This window comes from Etheostoma spectabile, chromosome 23, assembly GCF_008692095.1.
Source record: "Etheostoma spectabile isolate EspeVRDwgs_2016 chromosome 23, UIUC_Espe_1.0, whole genome shotgun sequence".
NCBI classification, from domain to species: domain Eukaryota; kingdom Metazoa; phylum Chordata; class Actinopteri; order Perciformes; family Percidae; genus Etheostoma; species Etheostoma spectabile.
Genome location: NC_045755.1, coordinates 16,517,376 through 16,533,033, shown reverse-complemented (window position 1 = coordinate 16,533,033; position 15,658 = coordinate 16,517,376). Strand labels below are relative to the sequence as shown.

Sequence of the window (15,658 nt, the reverse complement as noted above, 5' to 3'; positions counted from 1 at the left end):
GAATCAGAATCAGAAAATCTATCATATCTATCATAAATAAGATTATTATAATAGCACGTGTAGGATCAAAGGGGGTTGTGTTCCACCATTAACATATCCACGAAGGCTGTTATGTAACAGTAATTCAATATGTTTTATAGGAAGTGTTTCCATGATGACTAAGAAGATGCTCCACTGAAGAAACCACAGGTGGAGTATGAAATTACTCTTTACATCAGGAGAATTTGGAACTGGATAGATTTATTATTAGAGAGTTTTACCAGGAGAGCTAGTCAACGCAGATCATTGAGCACATACACCAAAAAACACACACGTCAAAGCCATGATAGGCTACCTCGTGGTATCACACTGATGGGCTCCAGACCTCCAGACTGGGAACACTGCCACCCACTGGAGGAGAACAGGAAGTGACGCATGGTGGTGGGGTGGGGGGCGGGAATCTATCCACTTTCTTCAGGATGTCTCGCAGGCTGAGTTTCTTGAGCACAAATGCTTGTTTTTAATCACACAGTTCACATAAATGACGACAGTGAATTCAAAAGATAAAGCATTGATAATGTTTCCAGCAACCATTAAGAAACTGTGGGTGGCAAATGTAGAGCAGCACTTTGTCATCACATTTATAGTAAGTCTGAGTCATCTATCTGGCAGTCAATACATTGGCATTTTGTGCACAGTGTGATGGCTTTATATAAATCCTGTATTTTTGTGTGCGTGTGTGTGTGTGTGTGTGCAACAGAGGGGGTCCACACAAAGCATGATGTGATGTGTCTTAGATAGATGTGGTTGGACAACCAGATACACAATTTCTTGAAAACATTGATTGGGATACACATGTCATATCCCGTTGCTATGGCAACCCCAGGGGCCGAGAAAGATATCTTCGGAACAGATGACTTAATTCCCAAAGGAGAAAGAAAAAACACTGACGTCTGTCCTCCACTGCCTCTGCCGTAAATGTGTGTGTGTGTGTGTGTGTGTGTAGCTATGGTTAGTTTACCATGCTTAAACCAAATGCAACATCCATGTGAAGCCGATACTAATCAGATTGTGCGTGTAGATTTTTGTTGTTCGCCTCCACAAGGTGACAGTAGCATTTACGCAGCACTTCATTTCCCACAAAGGTGAGAGACTGAGACGATAGTGTATTTGTACACAGTTTGCCTCTTTGTACTGAGTAACCTGGGGGGGGTATCAAATACTAATATTTTTGTAATTTTTAGGTCATGATGTCACATCTATGGCATGCATTATATTGTTCCTTTAGAGTGATTCTAGGACACAAAAACTCTCCATTGAAACATAGAATATTTGAATTCATGACTAAAAGAGCTCTTTTATGGTCATTTAACACTATCAATACAAATATTTTTTTTATTTTAAAAAGTACCTATTCCCATGCATGTGTAATTATAACCGTTTTTGCTGATAAATGACAAATATTTAGTCTTGATGCTCTGAATCAATGAGGTGATTGCTGTATGCATACAGTACACACATTTAAAACCAACACAGTGCATGCACTAGTTTATGCACCCAGAACGTGATCTACGATACGAGTCGCATAACGCTCAATACGCAAAGCAATAATTGGTATTGGTATTAGTGTTGCTACTTTACACCAACTACAACAACTGTCAGAGATCTGAGACAAAGGAACCCAAAAACACAACCCGCGAGGCAAAAAGCATAAACAGGGTCAAAAACTAGGTAGAGATCAATAAACAAAACACTGGAAACCTAGGGTAAGAGCACCGAGACAATCTGGCAGAGGGCTGGTGGAAATGACTTGGTCATATACTAGGGAGCTAATGAGTGAATGGGGAACAGCTGAGTGGGGAGGATGAGCAGGGAATGTAAATTAGGCAAACAGGAGGACTTCAAAACCATGACAACTTTCATGAGAACAAATATAATATGGGAATACGTGTTAAAGAAAATACAGAAAGGAAATGTAAATGTAAAAAGTTTGCAGACTATCACCAGGGTAACTGCCAAATGGCTTGACTCATATTTATTGTATCAGTTGGTTTATGTTTATTTATGTGTGTAAATGTGATCACAAATGGTGGACTCCATTCAACGTCCATGGTGCATTCTCCTAAATAGATTAGTGTTAAAACTTATTGGGGCCCACAATTCCGTTTTGTCCCTGGGGCCCCCTGTGACTATTAACTGAGGTCTAATGTTCTGCTCATGGATAACCCATACTGTACCATCTAGTATCAGATATTCAAAGCAAAGCAAATATGAACTCAAAATAGAATATATAAATAAATATAAAAAAATAAAAAAAATGTATTACTAATATTCCAAACCCACTGGGGGCTTCTGCATGAAAAGAGGGACGGTCAGGTGAAGTGAGAGGAGAAATTGTCTTTTGTTAATTCCAAAATGCAGTGTAAAGTCAAAGCCCCCCTGCATACTTTGTTAGCTGGAGGAGCTTTGTGTTTATTCTCCAGCCTGCAGAGCTTCCTCATGAATATTAAAGTCCAAATCAAAGTTTCTTTCTCGCCAATTACATTCCGAATGTTTAATTTTTACTGTGGCAGATTTGTGAATGTGATAGAACTGATTTTTCTTTATTCTACTCCACAACTTTACTTTATCAAAAAAAAACAACCACAATAACACACACATTACTGGACAGAGATCCACTAGACAAAATAAAACAGTGTTGGGTCCAAAGCTTAAGACAGAAGATGAAACAAAGTTATAGCAGCCAGGCCAGGCCAATGGAGACCCTGGCCAAAAGGCCAAAGGCCAGAGCAGAATGTGGTAGCGCCATCTCAAATAGATCTCTTTTTTTAGGATAATGGGTTATGAGGGGTAGACAGAAGTCATTTTTGTCAAGAGAGTGATTTAGGTGACAGCTGTGGTGATAAAATGGGCCAGATGGAAAGTGTTCGGATATGCTTTATAGCAGCTGATAATGTAATAGCTGCCAAACGAATAATCACTTGTCAGAATGTGACAAAATGACTACTAAACAGGTTGAAAACAAATTATATAAATTTGAGCTATTAATTCCTAACTAATAATAGAACAGAATTTTACATTTATTGGCATATTGTTATCATTGTGGGCATTCCAATGTATTTCTCATGCAGACAATAAACCCCTAATGATGGCCCAGTGAACATCCGTATCTTTTGCAGACTTTCAGCTATTAGAACCATTCAACTTTTAAAATCTAGCCCTAGCTCCTTAGGGTGTAGTGGTGTTATTCAACTTAATTAAAACCATTGCTACTTTTTTCATTCAACTTTTCTTACTACTTCAATTTCTTCTTTCTACTGTAATTTTAGTTATTTATCCAGGTTAGCTTTAGCATTTCATTTTTTTGGAATTTTTTCACCTTTCTTTTTTTACATTAGTGATGTAATTCAACTTAATTAAAACCATTCCTACTTTTCTTACTACTTAAGCTTCTTCTTACTAATTTAAGCTATTCAGCCAGGTTAGCTTTGGCAATTCAGCTATTCAGCATTTTTTAACTATTTTTACTACTTCAACAACTTCTTTATCCAGGTTAACTTTTGCATTTTGGCAAGTTTTTTTTTTTTAAATCCACATCTTTTTTTACATTAGTGGTGTAATTCAACTTAATCAAAACTATTCCTATTTTATCATCTATTCTTACAACTTTTGCTGATTTAAGCTATTCAACCAGGTTAGCTTTAGCAATTCAGCTATTCAGCATTCCTACGCATTTTCTGCAGGAAATGCATTTTCTAGTTATTCATTTAGATTTCTTGTCATTTTAAAGTAATATTTTGCCATACGTTGACAAGCTGTTTCATTATCCAGCTGCCTTTGTTGTGGTGACTACTTGATAGTGCAAAAAATCCCATTTCCTTTCCTTTACTTCAATATTTCCTCTGATGAGTTAAATTATGCCATTTGGTAAATAGCATGCTTTTAGACTGACATTGGTTGATTCCTCTCAGTTTTTGAACTGTTAGTATCCCATTGACTTTTACAGGGCATTTCAATAAAGGGCAGCTCCACATGTGGTCCAGGTGTTGAGGTAAGTGCATGTGAGGCGTCTGAAGTCTTGTTATTGCAGTTCCAGCTCCAATGCAGTTGCTGTTTGTCTTCAGAGAATGGCTCACAGTGCGACGTGACTTTAAAAAGCACTTTCATGGTGGGCGAGACTGAGAAATCTCACTAACTTGAAAGACAGAGAGAGATTATGCATTCTGCTGAAAGTACGGTGTGACATCAGGTTGGGACAGAAGGCCAGAACACAATAATTTCCCATCACCAAGGACACTTCAAGTTAAACAGTGTCACCTCAGATATCACTTAGTTTTGAGATAATGAGGTATAAACGGTGCATGGGGAAGCATGTCATTTTCAGGTTGGTGGTTGAGAAAATAGGCTGTTGTGATAAGTAAAAATATTTGAAAAACGTTTTCTCTGGAAAGAAAAGAACGGTCCACCAGAAGGAATAGGCTAAGGAAATTGGAGAAATATGTCCAGTATCTTTCTACCCATCTGTTCTCACTCTGTCTGGCACCCTGACCCCTGCCATCCTCCCTCTGAGGATGAGTGCTTTCCTGCACCAGGGACCCTGGGGATTGAAGAGATTGGCCGGAGAACCAAGAGCATGAAACCAACTGATAATGAAATATGGCTGGATATCTACAAGAACAAGATAATACCTGCCTCTCATCTTTGTCCTGACTATCAGCCTCTCAGGATCTAATGCACTTTGGGGAGGAAGATGCGTCTATTCACAGCCGTACATACAAACAAACCAGATTGGACACGTGATCATCATTTCAAGCTGTTGTTCAATCAACAGCAAAAGTAGATTCAGGGAGACATACATGTGCACTGCCAAAGGCTAATGACAAAATAAGCAAATGTATTAATGCAATTTGGCAAGACAAGGGTGTTGAAATTTGGACATTTTGTTGCCATTTCATGTCAAGTATGTTACATTTGGCAGTAAAATCTTGACTCCATCTTGTTTATCTTTCAACTGTTTCCTGTGTGACTGTTGAGTGTACTTCCCTGGCCTCAAAACAGGTATATAAATATGTCAGGAAACTCTTGTTTTCCTGGACACAATTCAATATCCACAGGCTATTGACAGTCTGGTATGTCAAATGGATGATTTTTCATTTTGTTGCAGCCCCATCTATTGCAGCCAGAGAAGGTTTGAAAAAACGGACGTGTTTTTTGAACATTAAAGCATTTAAAGATGTTCTAGTAGAAACCCTGAATACAGTTATGAACATAAAAATAAGCATGATATGGAACCTTTACGGGTTTTTTTGCATTTAAATCCAAAAACACATCTGCAGTCACAGCTTATTGGCAAAAAGAACGAAACGGATATCCTTGAGATGGAAACTTTAACTAAACTAAAATAACTATCGGGAACGTTTTCCTTTTAATTACAGTGGCACTACTGGTAAATTGTTATAAATAGGAAAATTATAACAACATGGCAACATGGACTGGCACTTATCTCAAAAGGTCGTAATCATAATTTCTTGTTTAAAACAAAAACAAATATCCACTCTTTACCAAGTGGTTTGCTGACAAACTACGTTCCCACGCAGTGAAACCTACTATAATTCACTGAGAGATCTAATGCCTTCCGAACTCAAATAGAGGTCTGATGTTGCTGGCAAGAGCGAATAAGCAGTCTTTTGGGACAAACTAGGGGCAGATAAGAATTGTCTTTGCCCTCTGTGACTATTCCAAATGACAGACCCCTACAACATTTCATAAAAATGCTAATGGGGATTATAGAGAGAGCCTGCAGCACTTTCCATCAGCTGAAAGAGGCCATTATCTGGAGACTTAGTTGACATTAGTCCTGATATGCCTCCTTCCTCACTCCGTCACTAGGTAAAGGAATTAAAGTATTTCTATAGCGTAATAGAGTCTCTGTGGGTTGGATGGAGCTTTCTTTTCCCAGGATGGTGGCCTTTATGCAGTCAGGTTGGTGATTGGCATGTTGAATCATCTTGAATGTGTGTGTGTGTGTGTGTGTGTTGAGATTGAGGCGGAGGAACTAAACCCCCCGCCACCGTCACATCACATTACCGACTCAGTGGCATGGTATCATCACATCAAATTAGTCTTAATGAACACAAGCGAGCCGACTGAGGAGAGAGATAATCAAACTTTTATTAAATGACTTAATCTTCTGTACATGCATAATGTCATGGAAAGAGAGATTGGTCTGTGATGTCTGTCTGCAACGGGATGATTTTCCCCCTTAATATATGTGACTGTACATGGAAGCAGAGCTATCTATTGACCGTCTAAAACCTATAGATTATTTGCCACAGTGCAGGAGCTAGCTGAGCAGCTCCTCAATGTAATAATATGATCTAAATACAGAAAGTGAATTGTTACTACCAGCCAAGCCCGTTTCGCTTGAGGAAACTAAAGAAATGCATTTCAAATAGTATGTTCCTTCAGTTCATTTGGTTATCATACAAAAAATGCACTGTAGCTCACTCCACACATCTTAGATGCCATAAACAGAGCAGCTAAACACCTGTGAAATATTGCAAAGACGTAAATTTTAAACAAATTACAGAGAGCTTTTAAAAAAAGAATACACACATATACTAGGCAAGGGTTTCACACTAAGGACAAGCATAACACTCAGATGTGTAAAGCATATATTTGATAAAAACTCTTGCTTGTGTTAACTTTATTATTTAAATTGGAAATATTTAAATATTATGGCTGCCGCCTGAAAGTCAAATATTCAAATCATCAGTCGATTACTCAGTCGACTGAGGTTATTCAAGACCAGCACTTTTTATTTTGGTCAGCAAGAGTGAGCGTCCCCTCGCTTTCACGCTGCTTTTCGGGGAAAAATGATTCCACTACGTCAAGTCTTCCCGTTTGTGCGGTGACGATGTCGTGGGTACAGGCGGCTGTGGAACGGACCCAGGCTGAGTGTTAGACGGAGACTGCTGCCCGGAGGAAGAGGGGCCTTGCCCGGTCAGGCTCCGAGATAACGTTATCTTCTGCCTTCTGCTTAGATGTGGTGAATTTATAGCTCACAGCAACTTACTGGCTTATGTTTGATAGCTAGTGTTTCCAAAAAATGCTGTTTGCATGGTGTAGCCTATTTCATTGGGTTAGGAAAATGGTCTCAATTAAAGTTGGGCTTTTATTGTGAAGGGTAAAAAAGTAAGAAGTGTAGCTGTAGCGATATGCACCGCCGTTGTCAATATTGGAGTTAATAAAAGTGCATTGCCCTCTATCTTGGTAGATGCTAGATCGGATCCGCTAGACGTGTTGTCATAGATAAGTTTAGACATGGGGATTGGTTAGGGTAAGAATGCCAGGGTAAGCCAATCAGAGGCAGAATAAGGCGGGCCTAGACGCAGGTCCTGTGACGTCTACTTGTCTAGCGGATCCGTTCTAGCATTTACCCTTCTTCTTGGTTCAGACTGCATATCCTCTGTGTTTTTATTTTATTACCATTAGCTGCAGTAGTTATGGTGCGTTCCAGTTCAACTGAGAAGTTGGAATTTCCGAGTTCCCAGTTGGTAATGACAACTGGAATACCCCCTGAAGTCGGATTTCCCAATCAGAAAGTCAGGAGAAACGTACCAACCCCAACTTCACAATCAGACATAGCTGCTCCACACATTAACAGTAGGAAAAGCTGTTTTTAGCAATTCTATCTTGTTTTTGTCTTATTAAATCAGCAGTACCACTGTCTGTCTGTCTGTCAATGCACATGTTGGTACGGTGTTTGCGTGCGCAAATTACCGCATAATGCGATGTTATCAATTGGTATAGCAAACAAGGGCTAGAGTCCCCCTACCACTGTATTTCCAATTTGAAACTGCAACGGGGACAATTCTGGTGTGACATCATTCCCAGGTCCGACCTCCGAGATTAATGGAACGCAGCATTAACACGCATTAGCTCGGGGGGCTAACTTGGCTTGTTTACTTTATTACTTGAACATCTTTGTCACCCTAAACGTCCAGCCAAACCTCATTCGAATATGTCATTTTAACAGTGACATTTTAACAGATTGATACTGAATACCTAAAAAAAAAAGAGGAAGGAATAATCGAATAATTGTATAGAACAGCCAATTCTGATTCAACTGACAAAATTATGAGTTACGTAAAGCCCTATTCAAAATACAATTTTCTTCATTGAGACTTAGATGTAAAAAGACATTATTGGCACTAATGTTCAATAAAAAAGCACCAGGCTTTAAATGTACCATTTTTTCAAAGAACTGACATAAACAACCTCACACGTGTTGCAAGGCACTATGCCCACTTTGGCTGATGGTAATGTAGCAGTAATTATGTGGAATTTGGTCCAAGAGTTCCTCGACAGAAGCTCCATCGTTCCATAGTTCACTACTGAAACTGCACTCTGACACAATTTAAGCATTGTAACTGGAGATTTTTTTATTTTATTTACCTAGGTGACTGCAGCTGGGTGCACAAAGTTTCTTTTTTAACTTCTATACAAGTTTTTAAAGATTCTGTGTGCACTATTTTGTGCAGCACATACATTCATTTTACTTTTCCTGTTTAAGACCTTATCAAAAATCCCTCAAAATGAACAATCTAAATGGCCTATATACAACACATTTACATTAAATATGTATATGATGAGGGACAATACCCCATGAGACTGTCAGGACTGTTGAATGTTGAGCCCCTACTAGTTTGCTCAGCTTTCACAACAATGGAATAAATCCTCCTCTGGGGGATGTTTTTAAGGCTGTGAGGCTCTGAAGTCGACTACTTTACAGTTTCCCCTCTAACACACAAAGAGACAGAATCAAACAGATTAAATGCCATGCTGCTGGACTTGACCCAGGGCAGGAGGTCACGAGAAAGGAGAGAACAGAAATGCTCCATTCATCGTGAAGGAGGCTGGGTTGTTTGTGTCGGGTTCTACCTCGTCAGCTGGCCCACCACTTTCAGCAGAGTCTTGTTCTCCTGTTTGAGTTGCTCATTCTCATCTTCAATGTCATCCAGGTCCTGGGAAAAAAAAAATCAAAACAGACAGCTCTGGGGTTAGCACTTTCTGGACAGATTTAGGCACATGACTATTCACAACCGCCGCTATACCTTTGAGGGGCCAGTCAGGTTGGAGTGTTAGTTGGAGAGTTAAAGCGAGCATTACATGCTGCCAGGTTTCCCACTCCAGTCAGGCTGCCTTGATAGCAACAAATTATGCATTAACAACTCCAATTAGTTGCAAATGAGAAAAGCTCTCAGTTGCCACAGCGCTGTCTCATCAAAGTGACACTCCTCATTTTCGGTTTCTTCCATCACCGGTCATGATCTCCTGAGAATGAGCTCAACTGCACTTAGAGGGAAGTCAGACTAAGGAGGTTACATGTTTCTGCACGCCATGTCTTCTCTGCTGCAGAGGAAGAGTGATATAAAGACTAGTTTAAAGCAGCTATACAATGGCGAGCCCTTTGAGCATTTATTCCATATCCCTGATATCAAAAGTCAGGTTCTTCCACTAGTTAACTAGTAAAAGCCAAAAGCCTTACTAGTTTGCTAGTTGGACTGTTCCTGGATGTTACTAGTTAACTAGTGAGGTCCAAAATGTCCATAAAAGCGACAAGTAAAAGATTATGTTCAACTAGTAATACAAAATATCCAACTAGTACAAACAAGTGTCCAACTAGTACTGACAAAAAGCCAACTAGAGGAGAAACCTGATGTCTGATATCAAGGATAAGGACCAATTGCTCAAAGGGCTTGCCATACTTCTAATAATATATTTTTGTAACAACAATGTGACATTGTGCTCGTAGTGATAACCCTACAGAGAATAAGCACCAGAATTTGCAGCTTGCCTCGGCTTTATGGAGCTTTATAGTTTCAGCTCATTAACTGTATCTTTACTATTTTGGTTAACTTTCATCTTTCTTTCAACTTTCATCTATGGGGCTGAACGATTTGGAAATGTTTGCATCATTAATCCTATTTTCATTGAAAAATATAATAAAATAATCATGGTGTTTTTTTTTAAAGGATCTGTACCAAAAATGTAGACTGTGATTTGTAGGCGGGGAGATCTCTGCAGCACCACAATATTTCTACTAAATAATACTATCACCGCGACCCGACCCCGGATAAGCGGACAGAAATGGATGGATGGATAAACCACAATACTTCATTCAGAATGGTATTTTGTATGGCTGAACGATTACTTGTTTTCAAAAAACAAAATTGCGATTTAAATTAGTGCGGTTAGCTACTTGTGAAGACCGCAATTAATCAAATGTGAATATTTAGTAGAATGTTTGGTGTAACATTTGGTTTTTAACATTCTGTATTCCTCTTTTTATTATCATTATATTTATTGATTTTTAACAAGATAATTGCTGGACTAAAACTGAGGCATACCAGAAATTTCAGTTTACAGGAAAGTACTGATATTTTATATTGACATTTCTTTTTTTATCAATATAACTTTAGCTTCTGTGATTAATGTTCTTTGTTTGGCTGTTTAATGTTTACTTTGAAGTGTTTTTCATTTACTAAAGGAAAAACACTTATGGCTGGCATTTAATGTCTATGTTCTCATCCTATAAGAACATGGAGCAGTGTTGATGGTGTCTCATGTTATAATGCTCAATGACATTTCATCTGTTACACAGTGAATATTGAACATTATATGTACCTTTATTTTAAAATCGCAAATCAAATCTTATTATCTGGCGGAAAAATTGCAACTACATTTTTTACCCAAATCGCTCAGCACCAAACAGCAGACAGACAAAGTTAGCATCTAGCTGGTGAACTTATAAGCTTGCTATTTCCCCCAGGAGTTGGTAGAGACCAAAACCAGAACTAAAACAGAGTGAATATTGGACTTATATTCATCAGGTGGCCAGAAACAACACCTTTAATGAATGATAAGATCGCTCTGTATCTACTGGGTGTGTAAACAAGAAACTGTTTGCTGACAAGTTTGCCATATCATTTTATATGTCAATGTTGTGTTTCAATGCCCCCAAGTTGACAAAACACAACAACCCAAGACAGTTATTACAGGTTTCAGCTTTGAAAAGGCAAAGTCAACAACTTGCTTCATCATTAGACCAAGGATCTCATTAGCTTTGTTCACAATGATATATGTGCTTACAGAGATCTGAGCTCTCTACAAGACACAATTTCTCTCTTCAAAGTGTATTAAGGCGGACATATAAGTCCTCCAGTTAAGCTTTATCTTTTCTTTCTGTCTCGAATAAACTTCTATAGTGACTGAGGGTTCTTCCTTCTCCTGCACAGAGAAGCATACTGGATCAGCTGTTATCTCCTTCATTCCCATCAGGCCTTGCGGGAGCCTCTCTCAGGGGCATTCTGATGGCTATCACCACGTTGACCGTCCTTACATAAAGGCCTTCTCATATGACCAGCTTCCTGTCCATGTGATGCTATCAGTGTGATGCCTCCTGCAATATTGCACTCTTAGTGTTTGCTGATGGGTTGTGTAGTGTGTGTATCATGATGACTAAAGTGTCGAGATAATAACCAAGCAACATTCATTCGACTAGTTGCTGAAAATGTGCACAAGTCTTTGAGATTTATCCCTTTCTTCTATGTTTTTCCTTAAGAGATGCCAAAAAACCGAGAGGTATTTTACCACCAGAAACACAGGCAGAGGCTGCGAGTTGAGGAGGGATTGTTGACAGTCTGATGAGGGTTTAGAGGGTTTGGGGAGGTTGTACTCTGGCGTCTAAATATTTAAAAAAAAACATTAGCTTACATGAATATCCCCCGACCTTTCAACCCTGACCGCAGTGTGAGGAGGAAACAGGACCCCGACCTGTGAGGCCAAACCAAACTTTAAAACACACATGACTCCTGCTAGTGGCTGCACTTCAGTGTGAAACACTCCCAGTGTGATAGCTCTAAGATCTCTCAGAAGCACAAAAATCAGAAAGTAAGGCAGCATTTTTTAAAATGATTGTCCTGAGAGAAAACTTGGAGTTCTCTTCTCCAGAGAGACTAGGAACAACAAATAAGTCTCAGCAGGGGCCTGTTCTTTGTGTGTAAATAACTGTCCTCCCGAGAAGAATGACAGCCTCAGTTGTTTCAGCAAATGGCTCAAAATAACATTAAGTGACAAAGGCATTTAGTGACCGTAGTAATGACCACTATTCAATTCCCGTTGACATTATTTTGATGGACTTGTTTGATAATTGATAATTATTTGGATTTTTAAATTTTAGCTAACAGCTGTAGTCACAGCAACAAGTCCTTAAGCCCAAAACCTGCAAAGGTGCGAGTACAAGATTATTCACAGTTAGCTGGATTATGACCACGATTTATTGGTGTGAACCCAATTCATGAACTCAATTTCAAATATAAATTACAGCTGGCAGGCAGCTGTAAAACAAAGCCATTTTTCTGGTCTTTTTCCTGAACATCAGGGGTAGATTGACCGTACCACACTGATTGGCTGAAGATGGCGAGGGTGCAATTTGGTGATCATTAAGTTTGGCCTGTGGCTCTACTTTACTGATTGTGAAATGATACAGCGTGAGGTTAAATTTAACTTTGAACATTTTAATTGGAGGGTTGTTGAATACTATGAATGTTGGGCTGTACCTTGTACTATCCATGAAACATACTGCCTGAGAGTAAATCAAAAGACGGAAGAAAGAAACTGGCTGTTTGACAGTTGAAGACTTTGATATTTGTCATGTTTTTGTGTCTTACTTATTGATCTCCTTCATTTTTGCTTTGTTCAATAAATGATCTGTCCAAACCTTCTAAGATGAGGACCACAACAGTGTTCGTCCAGTATGACTGAAAATACTCAAACTCAAATTTAAAATGACACAAAGTCAAGAAAGTTATTCTCAATTAACCTGAGACATACGATCATGTCTGGAATTCTTATCCACCAGGCAGCAAAATTGTTTTTGGTGAATAAATCTATAAGACAATAAATTCACCTGTGACACTGTCAAGTAACTTTGAGGCTTAAATGTCATCAAACCACTGAAGAGTTTTTAAAAATGCAAATTGCACATACAATGCCTCTAAGTAAAATATTTGTATCTATCTATCATAGAAAAACACAGCTAATAAACACAACTCCACTAAAATGCCAGATGATGATTTCCAACCCACACAAGCCACCCACACATGAAAACACAAAAGAATGCTAAAAAATAATTAGAGTAGAAAATTAGATAGGCTGGACTCACTCTGTTCAGCAAGTCAATTTCCTCCCTCAGCTTCCCGATGAGGTCGTCTTTGTCCTGGTGGGCCTTCAGCAACCTATCATTCTCCTGACGCTCTCTGGCCAGCTCCTGAAAACACACACAAATTAGCAACATGATTACATGAATTATAAAAGTAGCATTAAATTACAGTTTAAACAGGCCTGACTCAGTTTATAAACTGGTTTCCAGCAGGTTCCTGTTGCACTGCTTTTAAGCATTGCTGCCAGAAAGGAGGAGCTGCAAAGTTAAAAAAAAGGTTTTTAGAGGTTGGGGTTGGGATGGGACGGCCTTTACCTTAAGTAAAGGTCAAGGAGTTCAAGTATAATGGGTCTCTGCAGTAATGTGAGCATTGTACACGACCGTTGAGGTGAAGAGGAAGCGGAGCATTATTTTTTTATTTAACCTTTATTTATTCAGGTCCACTGTGAGGCAGCCTCTCTTTTGCAAGAGACAATGCCATCAGATTCACTGGGAAGAACAGAATATCCTGGAAGGATTATACAGTGGTTCCCATCTGGCCTGGGAAAGCCTTGGGATTCCCCAGGAGGCGCTAGAGGAAGTAGCTACAAAACATTTTACAGTTTGGTTGTTTTCTCTCAGACTAATGTTTGCATGTGTCCTTATTAACTGTGTTTTATTGTGATGTTTGGTTTAGCTGCAGCAATTCCCTTAAACCAAGACTATTGGTCTCCTTTGGGTGACAATATAAGGGACCATAACCTTACTACTGTCCGGCATTAGAAAGCCTTGGTCGTGCCAAACTAAAACTGCAAACAGCTGTATTAAACATTTGAGAATATTCAGGCCTGTGTGTTAATATGTTGCCATGGTAAGCTTGCATGGGACTTCATTAAAAGCAAAATTTTCTTCCACAAGCTTCTGTTTTAAAAGGCGTTAAGACTTAGTCAGTAAAAATCACTGCCTTGTGGCCGCATTACAATTTTAAACTCATATATAAGTTTTTATTTCCGAATTCAACATATTCTTTAAAAACTAGCAATATGTATTCTAACAAATTGTCGGTAAACAATGCATTGATAGTTCCTTTTTTTATAGTGGTTTTGTGTTTCTTATACATTGTACTTCGTAAAAAGCCAGTGTGTTGCCAACTATAGGGAAATAAATGGGTATTGTTCCTTAATGAGAGAGAGTTTATGTAGGCTATAAACACAGAGGTGTTAACATGCACAAATGTGGAAACTGCTGTGTGCTTATGATGGAAATAACCAGGATTTCCACTTTCCAGATAAGCCTGAAATTGTTTCCATAGAAACTGATCAGGCAGGAACAGTAGAATGTACAAAGCATTCATGTAGCCGACATCAATATACTCACCAGTGAAACTCTTTTCATCATGTTTTTTTTAAACATATTATAGATAACTGCAGTCTTTGAACAGACATCTTTTACACAAACAGAGCAATGCAGGCCAAATCTGTATTAGGGGTTTCGTTCTGAATGTGTGGGCTGATCTGGCTCTGTGACTCTCCTCCCAACCTGGGTTGAGGTTAGATACCCGTTCTACAGGGAGTTCTGTAACAGTTATGTATGTCCTTGAGTGCCGAGAAAGGCACCTTTAAATAAAATGAATTATTGTTATGATTATTATTATTATCTGTCATTGTGAGATTTTAGGATCTAAAGTTTCCGGCTGGAGTCACAGAGATTAACCTGCCAGCAATCTCATATGAACAGACCTTTGGCACACCTATGGCTGTAGAAATATTGTGCACAAAAAACAATAATGTGAGAAATGTTTCAAAAATGTTTCCAGTCATTTAACTGAGAGAAATACCTGGCACGGAAGTCACTGAGGTCAAAGCAGTACTTACTTAAAAAACCTTTTATTCCGAAAGCCACCCAAGTGACATTTGATTCCGAGTGGAGTTTCTACAGTGGCAGCACTGAGGGGTTTAGGGTCTAATAGGAACGGAGTAGGAGGAAAAGACATATCTGCACTTCAAAAGGTCATTGCTTCAACAACATTGAGGAGGATTTCTGCCAGTGCTGAGCTGCAGTTACCAGCCAGAAAATCAGAACACGGGCGACCGCTCAAAGGACTCAAAGTGAGAATTTGTCTGAAAAAAAGTGCAGCTGATATAGGAATCAGTCGGCCAGAAGAGTTGGGGATGCACCCTTTCAAAAAATAAAAAAAACATTGAAAAGTTTATAGGATTTTGTAGTGATAGCATATGTCAATCATAAAAAACTATGCCTTTTCTATAGATATACTTAGGGTTGACATATTCAGAATACATTTACTGAAACTCAGCCTCTTCAGATATGCTCACATTCGCTGAAATGATATTTTTTAAGTCCTATTTGTGAATGTCCCAGGGAGTAACTCACACCTTGATGGTCAAACAGTGGGCGCACTAGAATGTATTTGGCGGTTTTATATTCCTGGCATTGTAAAAAAAAAAAAAAAAAAGG

General features: G+C 38.9%; 1 protein-coding gene and 1 long non-coding RNA gene across 2 annotated transcripts in view; one reads left to right on the top strand and one right to left on the bottom strand.

The window, feature by feature from the left end:
* The first annotated feature begins 7,934 nt into the window (after positions 1-7,934).
* LOC116673325 (uncharacterized) lies at positions 7,935-8,140 on the top strand. The gene is made up of 2 exons (XR_004327817.1): positions 7,935-7,967; positions 8,062-8,140. It is a non-coding gene; the product is annotated as an uncharacterized LOC116673325 (long non-coding RNA).
* A 769-nt stretch (positions 8,141-8,909) lies between these two features.
* pawr (PRKC, apoptosis, WT1, regulator) overlaps positions 8,910-15,658 on the bottom strand; it is a 62,928-nt gene continuing 56,179 nt past the window's right edge. The window contains exons 6-7 of the mRNA XM_032505588.1: positions 13,208-13,312; positions 8,910-9,005 (exon numbers count right to left, since the gene is read on the bottom strand). Of these exons, the coding sequence (XP_032361479.1) occupies positions 8,919-9,005; positions 13,208-13,312 (192 nt within the window). The 3' untranslated portion in view covers positions 8,910-8,918. The remainder of the gene's footprint in view (positions 9,006-13,207; positions 13,313-15,658) is intronic.